The sequence below is a fragment of the Notechis scutatus genome, chromosome 2, assembly GCF_049901735.1.
Source record: "Notechis scutatus isolate UNSWTSFEM ecotype Mainland chromosome 2, rNotScu1.2, whole genome shotgun sequence".
NCBI lineage: Eukaryota > Metazoa > Chordata > Lepidosauria > Squamata > Elapidae > Notechis > Notechis scutatus.
The window spans coordinates 123,577,850-123,602,252 of NC_142010.1; the positions used below are offsets into that span (position 1 = coordinate 123,577,850).

Here is a 24,403-nt window from a genome sequence, read left to right on the forward strand (position 1 = left end):
AGCTTCCTTTACTTTGTTCTTTTGATGTCAAACACCTCATGTTTGGGTCGGATTCCTTCATCTTCAATGATCCATCTGACCGAAAGGCCAAACTCTGTACCACAGAAGCGAAAGTAGCGAGGACCTTTGGGCAGGAAAAGAGATGGAATTTAAAACATCCACCAGCATTTCCACATTTCAGGTACGTTTACTTTCCCTGGAGGTTTCTTCAGATATCAATTCCATTATTGCATGCCTTGGATTGGATCCAGAGATACTTGACATGAGCAGAAAAACATTTTCTTCTTCTTTTGTAAGATTACTACCATGTCTCTATCCTGCTATATCCATTAGCCTTCAGGGGAAGCTTTTGGGAGATTGCAGAAGGTCCCAGAAAGAACATTGCCAGGAAATCCCATCATGCTAGAAAAATTCCCAGCAAAATTCAACCATCTTCTAAGTTAAATTCCTTTTACTGTATGGCTGCTATATTTCCATCATGGGCAGACCCAGTGAAGAATTATGTAACCGGAGGATGACTCTTCTATTTTGACAGGGATAGAATTCTCAGGAGTACCATGAAAATTTATGACTATTATATTCATAATGCATAAGAAAACTGCAGAATTAAATTGCCCTTAGCTGTGATTGGTCACTTATATTAAATTAATTCTGTTCACCACCATCTCTAGATCCATGCTTAGTATCTGGAAATGATAAAGAATAAATCCAGTCATGATAGCTAAGAGAAAAATACATCTGAATCCAGCAAAATAACATTATTTAGGTTGTAGAATATTTTAACCAAGTATATGCGCTAGGAATGGCTTTTTAAATTCTTAACTGAAGCATTCCTCTATTTCTTAACTTCATTTGACTCAGAGGGGAAGCTCCAAATGGACTATCAAGATGCTTCAGATACATTTTGAACATCTGTATTTTGCTGATGTTTAAGCCCAAGTTCCAATTCCAACTTGTTTATTTACATAAGTGTATTCTGTTTATGAAAACAAACAAAATGTTACATCTGTAGTGTCAGTAAACTAAGACCTATTATTCTAACATATTTTATGTTCTTTTTCACAAAATTAATAATTGAGGAGAAATAGCACCATATGTTCACAAAGTAAAAAGTCAGTATAAGGAAGAGAACCAGAGAGGGAGGGAGGGAGGAAGGGAGGAAGGAAAGGAAGAAAGGAAAGGCAGAGAGAAATCAATTCTTTTTTTTGATTGAAGTTTCTTTGGCAAATTAAACTTTTGTTCAATTCCTATTCCTTCCTTATATGAGGATAAGAAGAAGATACATTTTACAGACCTGTCCAAAGCCAATCTGAGTTCTTTAAATCTGCCCATATAACAGGCAACAAGTTCTCTCTGGATATAATGATTTCAAAATCTGCTGCCAGATAAACTTAATAAATCTTGCAGCATCATGTTTGCAGATCACGAATCATATTTTCAATTTTTTTTCTCAAGGAAAGCAATCAAGACATACATCTTTAAGAAATTTAGAGATATGGAGATTATTTCACTGATTTATATCATTCTGTGGTGTTACAATTTATATTTCATTTTCATTGAAATGAAAATGTCTTTCCATACTTTAGGATAATGTTAGACCACACTAATAATTATGTTTTTATTTTTTCATAAACACACATATAAAAATTAAATAGGAAATGAATTCAAATTCCAAATGTCATTTATTTCATTACTCAATACTCCAGTGTTACTATAAACGGAAGAGTTTAATGTTTTACATATTTTACTCCATGACAATTATTATCCACTATAGACCCCAGCACTCTATGTCTCTGTACAATTCATCTTCACAAAATGCCTTTAAGCTAGACCATAATTATTCCCATTTGATAGATTGGTAATTGAGGCTGAAAAATGATGACATGGGCAGCGTTATCAAGTGACTCTGTAATTGAACTGGGATTTAACCTCAAGCCTCTGCTGTCCAATGCATTTATCAATTTGTGCTCACAGCAACTTTCTCCCTGAATAACATTTTGAGTTGAGTACAGAAACAATTATTTATGGAATGAAACCTATTCCATGTGTTACATTCTGCATGATCAAAACTCAATTAGGAAACTTCAATGTATAATTCATAATTCAACTTATGAAAGATACAGTACCTGCATACATATTTCAGTACTTTTCCATATTATAAGACGCTCACCTTAAGAAATGACTGTGTGTCATTCTATAGGGAAAGCAACCCTCAGTTTTAAAAAATGGGGATTACAGTTCTTCATATATTGTTGAGATCAAATGTGTAGCATCTCTTGCCATTGACAATGTTGATTGGGAAAATGAGAGCTCCCATTTTGGGAATATCTTGAGGAACACAAGTTTCTGACCTCTGCTCTGTTTTAACTTATGTTCAACTGTAACTTTAAATATGAGTAAAAGAGCCATAAGAAAAACAGGGCACTGTTGTTCCTTGTCAGCAGCAAACATACAGATCATCCTTTCTCTTTATAGTGACATATATCATATTTCTATTAAAATTACAGTTCTCTCAAAATGTATGTTTTATTCGTTTGTTTATTAAACTGCCAAATTTCATAAGGAGGTATGATAGTATTCAATAAAACAGAAGACTTAATAACACCAAACTTATTTATAACTACTAGTGTTAGCCATTAAAAGGAATTGTGCAATTATTCCATCTTTTCCTGCTTAATAGATTTGAAGGATCCAGATTGTTGGGGGCAATATGCTGACTCTGTTAACTGCTTAGAGAGCACTATAAAGTGGTATTTAAGTCTAAGTGCTATTGCTATTAATAAATTTGAAGGAAAAGTTGAAAAAGCAGGGTAGGAGCATAAGCAGAATATGAAGTCGGGACCTTCTATAAATTTTCTTGAATGAGGCAGAGCAACTGCACAGTTAAAGTGTCTATAATTTGTCTATCTTATTTTTAATAACCCAAAAACTCAGGCAATGATATCTGATTGTAATACAAGAGAACCATCTGGACCTAGCTTATATAAATTAGGAGAAACTATATGATAGAAAAGGGGAAAAATCTCTCATTTTTAATCTCCTGCCAGAAGCTCAAATCATAAAGTACCAAAGAGAAACCACAAATTTCCTCCAAAATTTATAACTGTATCATGGAACCAAACTAACCACCACAAGAGAGGATGGTTTGCTAAAACCCAACTGAATTCAGTGGCACTGTGCCAGTTTGGCTCCATCTTAAGTGATTACATTACAGAAACAAAGAAGGAGAAGGAAAAAAATCCACTGACTGGGTGGAACTGAATTTGTCTGAGGCTGAAGAAAGGATGTAAATAATGCTGACTTTTCAAACACATGCAAAGATTGTCCAAGGGATTACAAAGGAAAAGGATCAACTAACATTGCTCTTTTTTTTTAAAGTTGTGCTCAGAATAACATTATACTGTATAAGGCTCAATCAATGTTTTAATTTTTTGATGCCAGGTCAGATCAGATCAAATATTTAATCATTTTATATACATACATACATACATACATACATACATACATACATACATACATACATACACAAAAATTAGACTAAAACTATAGTAGAGGGAGACATGTTAAAAAGGTAAGCATTACAAGCAAACAAAAAGTATATAAAACAGAAATGTACAAAACTGATAATTAAAGTGCATCATCTTGAACCACAAAATAGCTGAAATCTACATGCTACTAAAACTCTCTAGTTTGTCTGCTTGTAATCTTCAGTTAACAGAACAGGCTAACGTAGGATAATGATTTTTGAATCATCACACATCACATGGGCTAACTTACAGAATGCATCCAAAATTTAGGCCATGGAATTGAAATTTGGCAAAGTTATGGCCACTGCCATGCAACCATGCTGCCACACCCCCATGTTGCCATACTCAGCCACGGTCCTGGGTTTATTATTGCCAATGCTCCCTGCCAGCTTCCCACAAGGAGAGTCAATTTGGAAGGCAGCAGAAATTAGAAGTTGCTCCTGCTTCCGGTGCTTTTTTGCTCTCCTGTGGACATTCTTTTCTCAGTTTAGGTAAGAAAATATCTCTGAAATGATGAGCCAACAGGTCAGGTGTTGTCTAGTAGTTCAAATTTCATCCTGTTGGCTAGGGCTATGAGAGAATGGATCATTCTTATGGCATTTTTGTTAAAATAGTTTTTGTTTTTGCAAAAAAAAAAATTTGCTTCTCTTAAAATGCAGTGCTACAAAAAATTGTTAAAAGCATTTGTTATGTTGCTTTTACTAGATTCTTCACTTTTACAATTAGTTTGATTCTGACTCTTAGCTAAAGACCCATTTCTTTCATGGCATTCACATTTAGCTGTAGTCAAGGGTGGGCTGCTGGGGGTTTGCAGGGGTTTGTGAGAGCCCCTAGCTAAGATTCTATGCAGTTTAGAGAACCCCCAAATCCCACTCCTGGCTGGCCCCGCCCATTCTGCCCCCCCCCCACCATGTGGGAGTCCCCACATGGTCCGTTGTGGATGCAGGTAAGTGCAGGGTGCGCACTGAGGCTCGGGAAAGGTGAAAAATGGTCATCTGGAAGTTTGGGAAGGCTGGAAATGGGCCCATTTCCAGCTTCAAGAGAACCTCCAGAGCCTGGGGAAGCCATTTTCGCCCTCCCAGAAGCTTGAGGAAAGCCTCCGCAGCTGGGGAGGGCAAAACCACCACCACCCTGCTGTGGTACAGGAAGCCGACTAGGCCATGCCCACCATGGCCACGCCCACCCAGCAACCAGGCAGAGAACCCATTACTAACATTTTTGAAGCCCAACCCTGACTGAATTCTTTGTACCCAAGTTCATTCATACAAACCAGTAATTTTCATACTTCTAGTCTTCAAATAATTTTTGGAATGCTTACATAGATTTCTGGTGTCACCTTTACTTATTTAGACTCTCCGAGATGTTTTATTTTATATTTCCTAATTTTCAGCTAATATAGTAAGCAAATCATAGGAGCTGTAATCTTTGACTTTTAGAGATCACTAGGTTTGAGAATGGATGCTGAGGAATAACAAAATTCCCAAAACTCATTTTACACATTTTGTAAAATTCTTATTACCATTTGTGAATATATTTCTAATTGAATTAGAAACTCGCGGAATCATATCCGAGGAGAAAGAAAAGAGAATGCAAAGAAGAAGGTGTCAGCCAAGCAGACATGGGTTGAGAAAGATCAACCCTTCAATCCCAGTGAACCTCTCAAAAGTACAAATCAGGAGACTGTTGAGACAGCAAAGCACAAAAGTAGTGGTGACAGCATACAAGACAACATTGTGCAATCAAAGGACCAGCCACAACAGGGTAAGTAAACGCTCATGTCTAAAGTCTTTCCCAGGAGATTAAGAACATTCACCAACTTGGTTTCTTCCATATCTGCAGTCAGCATGCCAATGGTTGTTTTTAAATTCTCTGGGGAGCATCAGATATAGGAAGACTGAGTTACGGCTCTTTAGCATGCATAAGATTTATTGCCCTCCAACCATCACTGAGTCAGCATCAAACTACACCAGTATAAATTTTGCTGTCCCCATTGCCAAACGCTACTCTGCCCTAGTCACTCTGTCTGCAAAAGGTGACTGGGTTTCCCCATCTTTGTTTCCCTTCCCTCCTACCAAATATCATCAGCTGCTGGGGAAATATTCCCCAAACATTTATCTAAACATGGAATGAAGTTCAAGGAGGGGGCAAGCTTTGACAGATGGCCGACCTCCAAGGCAGCTGATCAGCTCCGTGTGTGAAAACTGGTAAATAAAACCTAGGAGAGGATCTCCTGTTTTACTGATCAGCCATCTCACCCCCCAGATCAGTAGCTGATCTGATCTATGGCAAGGGTCTCCCACCTTGGTAACTTTAAGACTTGTGGACTTCAATTCTTTGCTGGCTGAGGAAATCTGGGTGTTGAAGTCTGCAAGTCTCAAAGTTGCCAAGGTGTGGGACCCCTTGTCTATGGGTTTGTGACAGCTCCCTTGAAAAGTAGAAAACTGTCAACCAGCCCCCTCCCAAAATAAAGCAAATAAGAGGAACGGGACATTGGGAAGCTCTCCTGCCACCACATAACCATCACTTCTCTCCTGTCTGTCAGTTGTTTTCCAAGTCACCTCTAATTAGAGGCAGAAGTTTTTACAGTATGGAAATCATGCTAAATCAGTTTTCAGGCTGCTTTTGAACATGGCTTTACTGCTTTTTCAGGGTTCATCTGAACCCCTGTTTAAAAGTAGCCTGAGGAAGAGCTAACACCTAGAAGGACATTTGCACAATATAGCAGGGAAATTTCCCCCTCTTCATCATTCAACTTCAGACACCTATGCCCATCAGATGTTTTGCAAGCTATTTTTAAGCACAGGTTTAAAGGCAGACTTTCTGTCCTTTCCCTCACACTAAATGTATTTATTTATTTATTAAACACATTTATATGGTATCAGTAGAAGAGAATATTAGTGGCTTGGGATTGAACAGTGGGGTCCTTGGTGCTCTCTGAGCTTGGTGGTTTTATAGACATTTCATTACCAATTTAGGTAACATCATCAGTGCTAGTGTTATAAGCTAACAGTAAACAACAACCTAATCACAGAACCACCAAAAACACTTCTACTAATACTGACAGAGCAAGCCATTGGTATTAAAATAACAGTAGACTCCATTTCCTTCTAGTACTAATGATGTTACCTAGCTAGGTAATGAAACATTTGCAAAACAAAAAACAAAAACACCCACCCAGCTCATAGAACATCAAGGACCCTTCATTTATGTGGTTACCCAACTGGCAAGTGTGACTCTACATCAGGGGTGTCCAACCTTGGCAACTTTAAGACTTGTGGACAAAGCAAAGCTGGCTGAGGAATTCTGGGAGTTGAAGTCCACAAGTCTTAAAGTTGCCAAGGTTGGACACCCCTGCTCTACATCATTACAATATATTTTAAAAACCTAAATGCCCTCCACTCCTACCTATTAGCCAGTAGGAAAATATCTACCAGTGGATGCAAAACATGTTGCAGAGACAGAGGAAAGCAAAAAAAGCATTTGACAATATACACTTCAATTCATCAGATAATTGAAAACTTTATATCAAAGAAACAATGATTCATTGAAACTACAAATAGAATTTACAAACTGACTTCTTGAATAAAGACAAAAACAAGGATTATAAGAAAGGGTTTATAATACCTACAATAGGTTTACATCTTTTAAAAAGTTTATGTTGAACCCTGCTATATTTTTGGAGTTTTGATGAGAAACTGTTGTTTTCCATAATCACCATGCATACCTTACAACATGTAGTCTTTATGAACAATATAATAAAATCTTTAGTGTACAAATTGATCAAATTCCATAAACAATTTGTTCAATTTCTTCATTTGAAGTACCACCCAACTTCAAACTGACTCTGAATAGTGCACAGTAAAATCAAGCATAATAAAAAATACAATATAATAAACTTATAAAACAAAAGGAATAACAAAAGGAAGAATTATTTCATTTGAATGGTTCAAATAAATTTCTCAGGTGGAAGAATAAATGTTACCCAGTCCAAATGTTGCTTCAATTTTTTTCCACGTTAGAAAAATAGCTGTTCTGACAAGAGCCTAAAAAAAAAAAAAAACAGGAAGTGGCAGCTCCCAATGACATCAAGAGTAAAGAATGCAAAATCCTCATACAACCAACAGGCAAATATTTGAAATATTAGACATATTAAATGATAGGATTTCAGACCAGGGTGGGAGTTAGCAACAGATGTTTCCAACAGGCAGTCAGCTTCATGCTTAATGCCAAACCCTTCAACGGACTGCAAAGCGCTGACATATTGGTAATATCAAAAGGCAAACTGGAGCTGGACTTCCAATTTCACTTAAGGAATGCACAGCTGCAGGAAAAAATGGGAGGTTGGGGGTCACTTGGCACAATGAAATCTCCAGAAATGCAAATTTCATGTGAAGCACCATAGTCATCAATTACTAGAAGCTCCACTAATAATATTCATACATAATCGAAATTTCCATGTGTGCTGCCAAAGCCTTCTGGCCAATCCAATTAAACAAACATCAAGGAACAAAGAAAAACTGCTCAGTAAAATTCCTAACCAGGAGATGTAGAGGGCAAATATTCATCTTTATATAGCAGCTAGGAGAAAAGGGGAATCCAGCATTCTGAAATCCTCCAGGCAAAATCCTAAGAGGATGTATAAATTAGTAATTGAGTAGCCATCTATGCATACCTGTGCAAATGGTTCTAGGCCTTAGAAGTAAACTCACTTCTACCCCTATTTTCAATTATTTTTATTGGATTAATTAAGGGGTCTCTACAGAGCAGAAGCAGAGAAGTTTTTCATGGGTTTGACGGAGCAAAGGTAAGCTTCAGAAATGCTCAAATGGCATCACACCACCATATTATCAGATAAATAAAGTAAACATGAAATTAAACAAGGAATTAAACATTCGTTATAAAAGAAAATCACATAAAGCTCTGTCATACTAGCTACTAAGTAAGCAATGATGTCACTTAGCCACTTCAGTTTCAAAAAAAAACCCTATTTGAAATAAAACTTGTTTAATACTTGGATGTGAGATACCAGGATCTGTAGAATAGATTGGGAAGTTGGAAAAAACGTAGAGAAGAAAGGAAAGTCACTGCCAAGAATACTACACGGGCATGTCATGTAGCCATCATTTTTAAGACAATGATGAGCCTGAAGAGGTGAAGAGCTAAATTGGGCATTAAAAGGAGAGCTAGGTGAGGAAAGAAAAGAGCAGAGTTAAGCAGTTTATTTGAAGATGGGCATGAAGTAAAGAGCACAGATGGTGATCTGCATTTGATATTCATGAAAACGAGAAAATGTTCTCCCTTTTCCCAATGTGATTTTTTTTAATGGAAGTAATGCATCCGTTTAGAACTTGCATATGTCATAATTATAGAACATAATGGGGGACACAGCTGTTCCAAATGCAAATAAAATATCTCTGCCTCTCTCAGTATTTAATGTTAATGTGGTAATTCTTAACATGGCAATTCACATTTTTATGCTTATAGTGAAGGAGTGTATACTTGAGTGATAAATTAGAGTTATTAAGAATTAAATGGTCAGACCTTTCTGCCGCTCACTCAAAGTTATTACGGTGCAAAAGGTTCTCCAAATGTTACCAAATAGCAGCATCTAGACCTTTGGCTATGCTGGTCAAGGATGATGGGAATTGTAATCCAAGAAATCTAGCTCCATTCTTGCGTTGTAAAGGAATTAGAAACCTCAAAATGCCTCTTTGTGAAGTTGTCTGCTAAGTGTGATTCTCTTATGATACGAGAGGGAAATAAAATCCAAAGAGAATTATTAATGAACTCTCAAACTATTGAACATCTTTCATATACAGTAAAGAATTGAGTTGAGGGAGCTTGTGGGTTAAATAAAAAGAAAGAGAGAGCTGTGTTCGAACCCAGTGCTTTCAGGATCTTAACAAGAAGCTCGTGAAAACTCACTGAATGACAGGAGGATTGTATTTCTGTACAAACTATTCAAAGGCAGCAGAAACCTCAGACCAAAGTGATACATGGGGTATAAATACGTCCTACCAGCTTTTATCGATTCTATGCCAATTTATTTATTTCAGAGCATGACTTCCCGCTGAAAAAGCCTGGAAACTTTTCTTTAGAAACTCTCCTGCAGAAAATCCCTGCTAAGAGAGATTCAACTAGTTCTAAAGTTTGTTTTTTTTTAAGTTGAAAATGGTTGAAGCTTGAAAGTTTTATTAAAAAGTTAAGTGTTTAATGTTTTATTCCCAGGATAGCTGAGAATCTAGAAATAAAAGTTTCTTAGGTTTTCTTAAGGCAGGATTCTCCAAAGTGGCCAACATGGACCCCCCACCCACCCACAAGGATTGGCTATCCAAGAAGTCAGAGTTGGGCTGTTGTTGTTCATAGGAGTTTTAGTTGAAATAGTATTTATTAAATTAAATTATTAAATTATTTTCATAGAATACACGTTTGGGGGATGATGAACAATCTGAAACTTCATGAGGTGGTTGATGAGCTGAAGCGTTTGGCCTAAGTTATTGGTGAAACAGCCCTGAGGCATTCCCATTTTAGCTTGGAAAGGATTGATCATTATAATTTTTATTCTGTTGTGTAGTTGAGCTGTGCATTTGGTGCCAATGCATGTTAGCTGCTGAACAGCATAGAAGTGAAATGAAATAAGTAATGAATAGAACACCATCACTTTCAATTTACTGGGGGATACAGACGAAGCACCTAAACCCAGAGAATACCCAGATAGGATAAACTTGAGCTCCTGTATCCCCCTCCTCATACTCCCCAAATTATAATAATAATTCTCAGCAGAACAGATTTCTGTTTAAAGGAGTTTATTTATTTGTCTAATTTATGTAACTTCCCATCTCATAGGCAAGAGACAGTCCAAGAATTAAAAAAGCTTAGAGTTCTAGGAAATACGTGAGAGGTATTTTTAGCAAGCATGCATACATTTTATACAAAAGCAGAGGCCAAGTTCTTCTTTTCTTTTCTTTTCTTTTCTTTTCTCTTTTCCAACCCACTCCCTAGCTAAAACTTTCCGAGCCTCTGAGTCACCTGGCTATAGTTCATATTTAGAATCCTGGGCAGAAACGCAGCCCTCGTACACATATTTAAAATACAAAGTAGCATAACATCCACAGTGCTGTTTGGAGGGATATCAACCAGGTCTTCCTTCTTCTACTCTCAGAAGCAAATCGTGCTGGCTGTACAAACCTTTTCCATGTCTGGCTTTGCATGATGGGAGTCAGCAAATTGTATTGTAAAATGTTTCTGTTGTGCTCAGCTGTTCCTCTCCTATCATTTTGAACATTAAAGGGCTGATCCAAGTCTGAATTTGTTTTCCTAACAGAAACTATTCCAAAACATTCAGTATGAGGGTTTTTTTGGGGGGGGTTGTTGTTGTTTTTAAATGTCTCCTGTCCTTGAAAGAATGTCAGTCAAACTGAGATGGATAGTCGTTTTTCCATTGGTGTCATGACTTCATAACAAAACAAAAGATATAAAAAGTTATTAACTTATAGGTTTTGGTTTCTGAAGAGAACTCTTACTGGAATAAAATAATGGTTTGGAGGAGAAATGGATTTTGTTTTAACCACTGCAATACAAAACAGGACTAAAGAAAATGTTGGCAATTCCATCATGTGGAATGGGAGAAATGATGCTCTGTTCTTCTTTCCTTTGTAACACACACACACACACACACACACACACACACAAATGCTCTTTCAGGAAAGAGCTGATACAAGTAGTCTTCAACTTACACTCTTTCGTTTAATGACCATTCAAAGTTACAATAGCACTGAAAAAAAGTGAATTATGACCATTGCTTTTTTTTATACTGCAGCATCTCTGTGGTCATGTGATCAAAATTCAGATGCTTGGCAACTGGCTCATATTTATGACGGTTGCAATGTCCCAGGGGTCATTGCTCACCTTTTGCAACCTTCTGACAAGCAAAGTCAACGGGGAAGCCAGATTCACTTTAAAACCATGTTACTGACTTAAAAACTGCAGTGAGGCACAGTTCACTTAACTGTCTTACTTAGCACCATAATTTTTGGCCTCAATTGTGGTCCTAAATTGAAGACTATCCATTCAATTAACTGGAATGCTGTGTTGTGTAATTTATTATGTACATAGCAACAACCAGGAAGCTCAATTTTCTTTTAAGATGTACGTAGAATCTCTTGGGAGATGATTTATGTTGAAACTCCAATAGGCAAAAAAACCCAAACAACCCAGTTAAATATTCCCTTCATTCCCCTTTTCATTACCCTACAGCTGCTGAGTTTTCCCAAAGGGTGTTCTTTACAATCAAATAAAGCAGGCACATGTTTTGCATTTGTGCTGCTAAAACGTCTAGTCTGGCCTAGAACAAGTAACTGATGACTCAGATTGTCTACATGACAGAGTCAGAGAAGAGAGGAGGTCATTACAAGCAAATGTATTTTCATATCTATTGGGAGTGACAACCAGCAGTTGGTTCAGTAGTGCAAGTGAACAGAACTTTTGGGGTCAATTATGGTCATAAGTCAAGGACTACCTGTATATTTAAATCTGAGAAGAGGCAAAGATTGAAGCTTTGCATATCCTTTCCCAGATTATTAATCTGAGAAGAGGCAAAGATTGAAGCTTTGCATATCCTTTCCCAGATTATTAATCTGAGAAGAGGCAAAGATTGAAGCTTTGCATATCCTTTCCCAGATTATTAATTTTGTGATCTTCAAAGCAGCCAGATGAAGTTTCTAATTAATTCCTAGAGAAGAGAATCCAGGAAGTTTATGTTGTATTGTGAATGCCATGTCACTTTGACCTTAAATTTCAGGTATAAGATAGCAAATTAAGCAAGCATAACCTAGATGATCAAGCCTTTGATTGCTCAGAACACATTCCTGCACAAGAGACATTTCATTCATTTTCCAAACTGGTTACAGTACTCTGGGGCCTGACCTCAAAGGAGAGGAAAACGTAAGCATTATGCTTTGTGGCTGTTTATGTGAAACCCACAGCGGTGAGAAGGCAACAATTAAGAGAGCAAACTCATCCATTTTGGTGGACACAGAATTGCAAAGTTACTTAAGTATATACAGGTTTGAAAGTCAAAGATTCCTTACCGTATACTTAAGAAATGAAAAAAGACATCTAAGTAGCAGGCAGTAGGTAATTTCTAAAATGTAATCTCAAAGTCATTATCATAATCTTTTTCATGGGTGGGGGAGGAGATATTTTGCAGGGGGGTGGCAATATGAATAAGTCATCTATCCAAATTGTAAAGAGTACAGGGTTAACAGGGATTGGATTCTATCGATTCGGACTGGTTCTATAGAACCGGTTGTTATGATTCTGCGCAGTTTGGAGAACCGAAAAATCGTGCCCCTGGCTGGGGTGCATAGGGGGGAGTGCACAGGGGGAAGCTGCGCAACCCCCCCCCCCCGCTCCATTTTTTGCCTTCCTGTGCCCCAGGAAAGCCTTCTGGGAGCAAAAATGCCCCCCAGGAGGCTTCCCTGAGGCCCGAGAGGTCAAAAAACCAGGGGGGCTGCAAAAAATAAGAAGCCATGCCCATCCAGTCACATGGCCATGCCCACCTAACCACACCCACCTAGCCACGCCCACAGAACTGGTTGTTAAAAAATTTGAATCCCAGCCCTGGGTTAACATTAAATTTAACAATCCCAGACAATAAGCTTAGCATTGCAAATATGACCAGGTTATATGAAGGACCACCTGCTTACATCCACTCATTCTATCAGATGCGGGGAGTTTCCTCACTCTATGGAACATTGTTCCCCTGAGGTGAAATTAGCCCCATTGCTTTTTGCCTTTTGGAAAGCCCTCAGGATGTGCTTTTTCCATCAACCTTGAGCTGACAAGAATTATTTATTTATTATTCCTTTAAAACATCCACGTAGCTGTCTACCTTATAACAAATGCTAGCCAGCTCCCAATCAAAACTTAAAACAGCGTAAAATACTGTGTTCGAACTATAAAAGCCAAATGCATTAAAAAACAGAATCTGGCACCAAGTCAAGCATCTGACAGGCAGTTCCTTCATCCTATCCTAGTGCTGGGGCGGGGGGAAGCCAGGACTTCAGTGTATTTGGGGAGGCTAGGCGGGCAAAGTAACTTTCTACTGTGGGCTAACTGGTAGTTTCCTGCATTAGAGCTGTGGTGACGCAGTTAGAATGCAGTATTGCTCACTGCCAGGAGTTTGATCCTGACCGGCTCAAGGTCGACTCAGCCTTTCGTCCTTCCGAGGTGGGCAAAATAAGGACCCAGATTGTTGGGGGCAATAGGCTGACTCTGTAAACCGCTTAGAGAGGGCTGTAAAGCACTGTAAAGCGGTATATAAGTCTATTGCTATTGCTATTAGAAACTCCAAAATCTGCAAGCAGGGTTACAAGCATAGGGAGGAACTTTTTCATGTCCTCTTTTCTAGTAAGGCTTTGTGAGGGATTTCTGAAAAGAATAGCAGAATAACAGAGTCAGAAGGCAAAATTAAAATTGGAGGGCAATGAAGGTACCGTACTTTTGCATTATGTGTGAATGGATATGAATACTAGATGTGTATATATGAGCTAAAGTGTATGCATGTGACCCTCAGCTTCCAAATTAACACTCAGTGCAGTACTTGAGGTTCATGAAACTGTGCATGAAATTGGCATATATTGTGTAGATTAATATCAAGCATAGAGAAACTAATTAATATTACATTTGAAGGAGCTGCTTTCAATCATGACCAGAATGGATAAACCAGTTTGATCTTCCTGGTATTAATTCAAAAAAAGAAGAGAAGCCTCTCTTGGTGCCCAAGGACATTTTCTTCCTAGGTTAATAGTGAGTCATTACTGTTTCTAGAGCAATTCCTATTACTTTTTGTCCATTGGCATGAAATAATTGGATTTGAATATGTTCCATCATGAACACCTGCCATGTGCTTTAAAATTCTATAATCCAACTATAGTTTAAAAAAATCAGAGCACCACAATATGGGCCTCAACGGAACTTCAGGTAGTCCTCAACTTAAAATCTTCATTTAGTGCTGTCCAAAGTTACAACGGCACTGAAAAAAGTGTCTTATGACCATTTTTCACACTTACGATTGTGGCAGCTTCGCTGTGGTCACATGAACAAAGATTGGATGCTTGGTTACTGGCTCATATTTATGACAGTTGTAGTGTCCCAGGGTCAAGTGATCACCTTTGGTGACCTTCTGACAAGCAAAGTCAATGGGGAAGCCAGATTCACCTTACAACTGTGTCACTAACTTCACAACTGCGGTGATTCTCTTAACAACTGTGACAAGAAAGGTCATAAAATGGGGCAAAATGCACTTAATAAGCCCTTAGCAGCAAAAATGATGTTGCTCAATTGTGTCATAAGTCAAGGGCTACCTGTATAGTCTATAGCCGTGATGGCACGCAGAGCCATTTCTGCCGGCATGCGAGAGGTCGCCCGGGAGAGCTGTACTGCGCATGCACGTGTGCCCCTGCCAGCCCATTGTTAGGTATCTGCTGTGCATGTGCGTGGGGGGACACACACGTGGGAGATGCGTGCACATGCGCAGAGGCATGCGGCGTGTGGGGGGTTTGCATGCACATGCACAGAGGTGTGCAGTGCAGGGGGCATGCGCGCATGTGCAGAGGTGCATGATGCACATGCAGGGGGTCACACGTGCAGGCGCAGGGGGGGCAGGGGCAGTCGCGCATGCACTTTTGGCACACAACATGGAAAAGGTTAGCCATCACTGGTCTACAGACTTTGATTCTGAAGAGATGTTATACCTCTTCCGTTTCAGTTCAGAAGTTCCATAGAAAGCATCATGGAAAATGATAGGGCTACTTTCATAAGTTCCTGGCAGGCTACTCTTGCATGCTACTATAGACTAACACAGCTGCCCTGCTGCAATTCATTTTGAGTCTTCAGGATGTAGGGAAAATATTGCATGGCATTATTGCTTTGTTTAAAAACTGGAAACGCAAGCTTTCATTTTCTGGCAAGATAATGGAAAAGGGTCAAGGCATGCATCTGAAGTCGTTGCATGTTTGTAATTAAAAAACATGTATGAACAGGACTCTATCTTGACTTTTGGTGTTTTGCAGAACGTCTATCATCTTGATATTGTGCTCCATATCTCAAACGTGTCAAGTGAACACTGTCAGTTCAGTGGCTCAGTTGAACAAACTGCTACATGCAACAGAAACCAGGGTTGTTGGCATAATTACGTCATTAGCAAAACCTATGCTGCTCAAAGAAATATTATGGCAAAATTTTTAATGAACCATATTTGATGCTGCTGGTGAATTGCATGTGCAAACAGATACGTTCCTTTCCTCCCTACTAAGCACACTGTTTTATATTCCTTTCATATTGCAAACGTCTGAAATGAAAAATGAAAAGGAATATATTTAATGATTTTGTTCAAACAGATACACTGCATAATTTTCTCTTTCAAAATCTCATCTTCAAACATCACTTAGGGAATGAGTTGCTGCTTGTCTTTCAAAAAAAAGGGGGGGGAGGGGAAATAATAGTATGAGTCATCTATTCACAGTTTGCCTATCTTTGGCAGCCAGACATTTATTTCCATGATGCTCTTTTTTTTTTCCTGACTAAAATAATCAAATAATCTGAATGCTAGCTAAGTATCCAGACCATAGATTTAGTCTTATGGGTCTCCCAGAAAACACTATGATGAACATCCTTAAATAGGTTGATCCATAATCCAGTCAAATTGCTCAAAGCTGTTGAGCAAAAAGCTCATTGCCTTAATCCAACAGTTCTACCTGTGTGAGGCTTCCTTTGCAGGCCTTGTGGGTTGCAATGTACCAGGTATGAAGCTCTGTTTGGTACCAATGTTCTTTTTATTCCATTTAAAATTTATAAAATAGAAAAAAAGAGATAGATCAGGGAAGTGGTGGGATTCAATTTTTTTTACTACTGGTTCTGAGGGTGTGGCTTGGTGGGTGTGGCAGGGGAAGGATACTGTAAAATCTCCATTCTCACCCCACTCCTGGGGGAAGGTTACTGCAAAATCCCATTCCCTCCCCACCCCACTAACTTGCTTTCCAGCTCCGTTCTCCTGTACAGGGCCACAAAAGAAGACCCAGCCGATCAGCTGCAACTCGGGAGGCAGAGAATAGGTTGGGGCGGGGCCAGTCAGAGGCAGTAATGGGGTTCAAATTTTTTTACTACCGGTTCTGTGGGCGTGGCTTGGTGGGCGTGGCAGGGGAAGGATATTGTAAAATCTCCAGTCAGAGGTGGTATTTGCCGGTTCTCCAAACTACTTGAAATTTCTGCTACCAGTTCTCTAGAACTGGTCAGAACCTGCTGAATACCACCTTTGGTAAGAGGTGGTATTTACCGGTTCTCTGAACTACTCAAAATTTCCACTACTGGTTCTCCAAATACCACCTAAATACCACCTCTGGATCAGAAGTATCCAACCTCAGCAACTTTTGTGACTTGTGGATTTCAACTCCCAGAATTCCCCAGCCAACCATTCTGAGAGTTGAAGTCCACAAATCCTAATCAATCCTGGTTGCCAAGATTGGACACCTCTGATATAATATAAATGAAACTCACATTGCTCTTCCAATATTAATAGCTCTTCCCAAGATTCACAGAATCACAACTTCCTATACTCTGGTTTCTATAAAACAAACTGTGAAAGTAGGAATAGCCATGAGAAAATAATAATTAAGCCAAGAAACTTTATGACCAACCAAACAGGCAAGAAAAAACTTCTATAATGGGTAGGATCAGCCAGGAAGAAAACCATCCCTAGTAAACAACAACAATAATAACATGGATGCCCACTCCCCAATCCTCACAACTGTTCAGTTCACTAAAAACCAAGATCTTTATTATCTTCTCAGCAACTCGGCAAGCATATATCCACACCTCCTTGCAATTTAGAATGCCTGAAATTAATTGGAATGACTCCAAAATTTCTGTTTTCATGGTCTCACAGACATTGTATGAGCACCTCTTCAAACCACAGCAGTGTCTTCAGTGCCATCATTGCATTTCAACCTCTCTTGAGAGTCTTCATCAGAGTCTTGAATGTTTCAGTCTGCTACCCAAACACTCTCTATGGTTGGAAAGTTTTAAAACCCCAGCTGTTTCTGCTTATGTTTCAGTATCTTTAAAGCAGATGTTGGTTTATAATATACATAGGACTGTTTTCTGTAAATTAGGCATTTGGGTAACCTAAAATAAAAACCCACATTAGAGATTTCCTTTATGCCACTGGTCAACAAGGAGCATAACAATTACATCTGCCGCATGCCTAATATCTATCCACGGATATTACAGCTCAAAGCCTTGGATTTTATGACAGAAGCAATTCCATGTCACGGTGGCTCCACATCTTAAATAATTTAGGATTGGTACAACATAGGCCAATGAAGGTTAAGAGCTCTGGTGGCTCAGTGGTTAGCATGCTATATTGCAGGCAAACTGCCCACTGCCAGGAGTTCGATCCTGATGGGGCTGCAGGTTGACTTAGCCTTCCATCCTTCCGAGGTCAGTAAAATGAGGACCCAGATTGTTGGGGGGCAATAATCCTGACATTTGTAAACGCCTCAGAGAGTGCTGTAAAGTACTATAAAGTCGTATATAAGTCTAAGTGCTTTTACTATCGCTATTGCTAAAATAGTGACATTCATACATTGAGCCACTGTGGAAAAATAATTGTAGGTAATAAAACATCTATGGACCTGGATTCTAGGGGGAAAAAATCAGATTCTTATCTTCCTCTTGCAGAAGGAAGGCCAAGAATGAGAGAAGAGATCCATTATATCTGCTACAAATTAATACCAATTTCCATAAGTGATAGCAGAGATGCATGGGGAGCAAACATATGAGGATAGCGATTGTATTGATATTGGCAGTGGACACAAAACAAAATACAAATTGGTCAAGCTGAATCTCTCTACATGCAGGTTACAGAAGATATTTTCCTTCCTTAATTAGGTTGTTAACAGCTTGAATCAATATTAACCCACACCCAGAGCCTGGTGAATAATTTCCCACCTGAAGCCAATATAATGAAGTCCCCAAAAATCAACAAGGTAACAAGCATAAGAAACATCCCTTGGCTGGCACGAAAGACTAATCAATAATTGGCTAATCAACCAAAACAAGTGATCCTCCACACACATTAAGCACAAAATGTCCTGCCATGACTTCCCATTGGTTGGAGCCAAGCCATTACGCGAGTTATATATGATTTTCTTTCCTCTAAGGATTATTTAAATGACAAAGCCCTGCACTAAGCACACTCTCATAGAACCATTAGTAAAAAAAAAGGGTGAATCCCACCACTGGACAGAACCATGCTTTCAGGCAATGCTGATGGCCGTTTTCCTCCCAAGAATTGTTTGAGATCTGTTGCTATACCTGTTCTTCAAATCAGCTGGATATGTTTGTAGGATATCCTACCTTATCTGAGTTTATTTTTCGTTCTCAGAGCTTCAATTACCCAGAATTGCTCAGCCGCAGCAAGTTCCTAGTCAGGCTCCTTCTGCAGATGTGGTACAAAGTTGGCTGATGACACCCCAGTTAAACAGCATCCTAGCTCAAAGGAAGCATGAGGTAATAACGCTATTACCACATTGGGTTGATACAGCATGAGATAAGGATGGAGAAAGCTTTCTGATCTTGGAATAAACCATTTGACTCTTCTGAGCTCAGAACAAAATACTCTGCCTGCTGTAAGTTTCTTGAGAGTGCAGAACAAAATAGAGCAATTTTAATTATTCCAGCACAATGACTCTGTTTTTCTTTTTTCAATTCCTCCAGTCAGCCCTGGAGATCTGGAAAATGATTAGCCATTTAAATCACAGGCAGAAGTGCCACTTTTATTGCCACTAATATAAAAAGTAAAGAAAAATAACCTTAACCAAAATATGTAGACAAAGAGGGGGGTGGACTGAGGGTTTTTATTTTCAGTAAAAAAAAGGAGATAATTTTGGAAGGGGGTCAGGTAGGTGCCTCCTTAATTCACTGAAATATAAGAAGTGGGGAAGCTACAACACAACTAGACTTGCAAGATTCTGTCCACTTTCAACCAAAAGAGTTTTAGCTTTCCAGTAGAGTTTGTTTCCTGGTCTGGTATATCTAGTGGGCTAAAAGGGAGAGAAGGGTGAGGGGAAGCATCAGTTTGAGATGAATTAGTCCAGAAAAATACTATGATTTGATGATATCGTAAACTACCAAGAGATAGAGAAGGGCCAAGATGGATGTACTACCCCTATCCCAAGACCACCACAGATCTACCAGGACCCAGGAAGCATTTTTTTCTGTGCCAGAGGGTTTTTTTTTTTTAAAAAAAAAAAAAACTATATTCACCATCCAGAGTTACAATTGTGAATTGGGTGACCATATCAGTTGGTTAAATAAATAAATACCATGCTAAGCAAACAACTTTATTGCATAGTATATCACATGGAAAATAATAATTTTAAAATTATTATTTTCCCTAAACCTAAGCCAAACCCAACTGTAAATTAAAATTCACTTCAAAATCAGGGGATTTAGATTCCAACATTGATTATTAAACAGGCTCAAGGGAGGAAGGTTTTTATTAACTGTTTGATCCAAAGATGGCATATCCGAGGTGGATGGATATTATGTACTTGAGGGTTTTATATATACTGTTCCTGTCCTTAAAGCTCACCATGACTTTGGCCCAACTCATGTAATGAGGTGGTTGGTTTTAATAATACTTCAATGGGGCTTAATACCCTTTAAGTCAGTTATACTGAAGTGAAGACTTGCACGAATATAAATCTTAACTACAATGCACCACAAGTGGGACTTGCATTTGAGACAGAGCAATAGCTGAAATTATTTCATAATGGTTTCATTAGCTTTTCTACAAAAACTACTGATCAGACCTGCTTATGTCCCTGAATGCCTGTTGTACCCCTTTTCAAGTCCAGTTTGTCAAAAGACTCTCTGTCTTTGCTATATAGCAGGGGTCCCCAAACTTGGCAACTTTAAGACTTGTGGACTTCAATTCCCAGCATAGCTGGCTGAGGAATTCTGGGAATTGAAGTCCACAAGTTTTAATGTTGCCAAGTTTGGGGACCCCTGCTATACAAAGATCCTATCTAGGATTCACGCCTTGCTAGGCCTCTGTCAAGACACTCGAAATGGGGCAGAGAATTCTCCCCATGTGGTGAAGTAACTGTGGTGCTCCTCATCAGACACTGAATCATATAGCAACTGGCTGCCATTTGAGTGCTTATACGGGAGGAAAAGCAGATTTTCTCTAAGTAGCAAATATTGCGCTTAATTGGATAAATGGCCTAAATATTAATATATAGAATACTTATTCTTTTCTCATGAACCAACTTATTTCAAAATGCAACCTATAACTTATGTATAGCTTCTTGAATTCCTCAAACCTTACACAATTGACTAGATGCTTCCATCATATGTGTGTCATAGTACTATGTGCTCCTTTTATTTATTTTTTTACTATTGTTATCCAGGTACTCTACGCCATACACTAAGTAAATAAATAACAGATCCTTAGAGCTCCCACTCTAAGTATCCAATGTGGGAGTCCAAAGAACAGATTGACACATGGAAAAATGAATTTAAGTGAAACTTTTCTGAGGTGGTAGAATGGGTAATACCAATCTTTATGTACAAAAACATTTGAAAGTGGCATTTGACTGCTGTAATTGTAATATGGGATTATCCACCAGAACCCACCTAAGATATTTTGCTATCTGAAATAAGAGACAAAATAATCCTTGCACTGGATGGGCAATTGAACTTTCCTTCTTTACCCTACCGGAATTCTGAAGGCTACTTTAGGTTTTATCACATCCAGCTCTCTTTGTCCCCATCCCTCAGTATCTGATGCCTAAGGTGTCCAGGTACATTTTACCAGGATTACTGTGCTGTCCTTTAGACTACCTTATAATTCTGTCACCTCCTCCTGCTTCATTTATAATGCAGGTGTCTTTCAGTTACTGGCACTTAGAAGCTAACATGCAAAACAGAATACAACTTTTATCAATGTTCCCTGTTTCTTTAATTTTCACGCACAGAGTATTTTCAAACACAATCTGGAAGAAGGGTTCCTGAAAAGAATAGCGAAGCGAAAAGTCCGCCGGCATGTCTTTGGAGAAATTAACACCAAGAAGGTTTATCAGTTTGGAACATCCTGTTCACCTTTTCATGCGCTGACTACAACTGTGCGTAAAACATGGGCCGGCAACCTAATGCTTATAGGCAACTATTCAACAGTTTTCTATTTTATATTAATTAAGTTTTCCTCTGTATGCCCTTCTGTTTGAGCTTACATATTAAGATAAAATTACATGTGTGGTCATACCAGTGGTTATTTAATAACCACGAATTGACATATTTCTACCCTTACATTATGCTTATGATAAAATATGAACCAGGGTTATTTAGGAAGTCACACCAAATCAAACCCACACTAAACAAAGTTTTTGTTAAGAAACAACAGGCTAAAAGTTCATTAGTTTCCAGGATACCAGAATTATGTGTAGTTCAAGGCCTTCATCAAATATAGCTGTGAAAACAAAATAATATTGTATCTGCAAACTCACATTAAATTACAGTTCCGGTTCCATAAAACTGGAAAATTGCTACTTCCGCCCTAACAGTACAAAAGAAGAGGGATAATGGCAGATATTATTATTCTGCTTTCACAAACAGATTGTTCTTTCCAAATATTTGCACTGGTGAATCAACTGCTGGATGTTTGAGTTCACTCCCAATGGATGTGAAAATACATTTGCTTATGATGACCCCTCTCTTCTCTCCCTTTCTCACACACAGTCTTATTCTAGATCTAAGGCCAGACTAGATTTCTGAGGAGCACAAATGCAATGCATGTTTTATTTTATTGTAATGAATGGCCTTTGGGAAAACTCAGCAGCTGTGGGGTAATGAAAAGAGGAAGGAAGGGAGTATTTAACTGGGTTTTTTTCTTTGCCTATTGTGGTTTCAACACAAATCACTTCCCAAGAGCTAGTATATGCATTTTAAAAGAAAAATAAGCTTCTTGGCTATTGCTTTTACATAATAAAAAGCACAGTATGGCATTCCAATTAATTATATTCATGCAATTACAGGTAGCCTTCAATTTATGGTCACAACTGAGCCAAAATTCCCATTGCTAAGCAAAACGTTAAGTGAGTTTTGTCCTATTTTATAACCTTCCTTGCCACAATGCTTCACTGCAGTTGTTCAATTAGTAACACAATGGTTAGGTGAATCTAGCTTCCCCATTGACTTAGCTTGTCAGAAAGTCTCAAAAGGTGATCACATGACCCCAGGACACTATCACCATCATAGATATGAGCCAATTGCCAAGCATCCGAATTTTGGATCACGTGAACATGGAGATGTGGCAATGGTCATAAGTGTGAAAATGGGTCATAAGTCACTTTTTAGTGCTGTTGTAACTTTGAACGGTCACTAAACAAATGATTGTAAATCAAGGACTACCTGTAATTTAAGCTCTAATTGTGATGTGGCAGATTGTAATCAATTTTCTAAGAAAAATTACAATACGACTAGATTCTTAATATGGTGTCTTTCATGGATGATCTAGGTGGTCCTTTCTATACTTACTCTTAGGAGATGGAGACTCTAACCTTCCCCAGCAATCTGCCCATGACACCACGGATGATGAACAGGGGCATAGTGTGCACCACCGAGTCAGAACTGAAAACGATGCAGCTGACATTCCCAGAACTGGATGAAGAATCCGGGAAAAAACCTCACCCCAGAGATAGAAAGAAACCATTTGGTCCAACCAAAAAGTCCAACTTGCCTCCGATAATTAAGATGTCAAGATCCCAGCTCTCTGAAAATAAGAAGATCTCTGGCTGCCATCTTCCGAGGGTCCCCACTGTCCCTGCATCAATATCACTCAAGTGGGGAAAATTCTAAAAACTTGCTAAATAGCTCAATTAGTTTATCCCAAAGATGGTCATGGGATGGTCCGTGAACTTTTAGACATTCTGGAGCTGAGAACTGCACAGATGTCTCAGTGATCCAGAGAAGAATGCTGCTGCTATATATTGAATCATCAATGCAAAACTTTCTCAATAATTAAAACAAATGCTATGGCTTCTTTGGTGGGCCAAACCCAAGCCAATTTAATCAGTTGCGTGTACCATCAGAATAAAGCCAGATGTTTTATTAGGAATGATAGATTCACTGGCTGAATTGACATTTGCGATATTATGAAGGAAGCATATGGAACCCAAGAATGCCAATTTTAAAATCAAGTATTCATTCTGACTAATATGTTTATTTTTATTTAAAGACTTGGGAGTATTAAAGGCATATTAAAGGCATATTAAATATTAAAAATATTAAATTGGAGAATCACTGAGTGTGATTCCTGAGTGTGTGTCAATACACTGCATAGACCTCCCAGTTGGAAGGATATGGGCTTCAAAGGAGTCTACAGTTTAGTAAGCTAAGTTGGACAGAAAAGTGTGAGCAAATCTTGCAAAATACAAATTTAGCAGTAATACGGCATGTTATACAGGTATAACTAAGGCTGGTCAATGGATATAAAACGTTTGCATCTTAAAGCTGTGATAATCAATGGAAAAACATCAATGGAGTTATATAATCATATTTTATATGGACTTGGAATATATAAGGAATATATATGTTATATAGAACTTGGAATATATAAGGAATTCTGTGTGTGTCAGACAAGAGAGGAGAAGGATATAATATATGTGAACGAAGATGACCTGATTGTGATGACTATATGCAAATAAACGAAGGTGTGGGGATAATTATGAATCTATTGAATGGTTCTAATTGTGACATAGACATTCAGTAGTGTACAGAGTGGATCACAGGAAAATGGATTGGTGAACATAGAA

General features: G+C 38.5%; 1 protein-coding gene across 1 annotated transcript; it reads left to right on the top strand.

Moving 5' to 3' along the window:
• LOC113419374 (uncharacterized) lies at positions 1 to 23,868 on the top strand. Its single transcript, XM_026678702.2, has 5 exons — positions 1 to 181; positions 5,077 to 5,288; positions 18,973 to 19,097; positions 21,569 to 21,715; positions 23,133 to 23,868. Exons 1-5 carry the CDS (start codon positions 39 to 41, stop codon positions 23,445 to 23,447), a joined length of 942 nt encoding a protein of 313 aa, XP_026534487.1. The 5' UTR covers positions 1 to 38; the 3' UTR covers positions 23,448 to 23,868.
• Positions 23,869 to 24,403: the final 535 nt, after the last annotated feature.

Bases quoted from the DNA above. Each gene is read 5' to 3' on its own strand.
- LOC113419374 (XM_026678702.2), top strand. From the start codon at position 39: ATGTTTGGGTCGGATTCCTTCATCTTCAATGATCCATCTGACCGAAAG. The intron at 182-5,076 runs GTACGTTTACTT...TAATTGAATTAG, and splicing joins CCAGCATTTCCACATTTCAG to AAACTCGCGGAATCATATCC. The intron at 21,716-23,132 runs GTGCGTAAAACA...ACTTACTCTTAG, and splicing joins TTCATGCGCTGACTACAACT to GAGATGGAGACTCTAACCTT.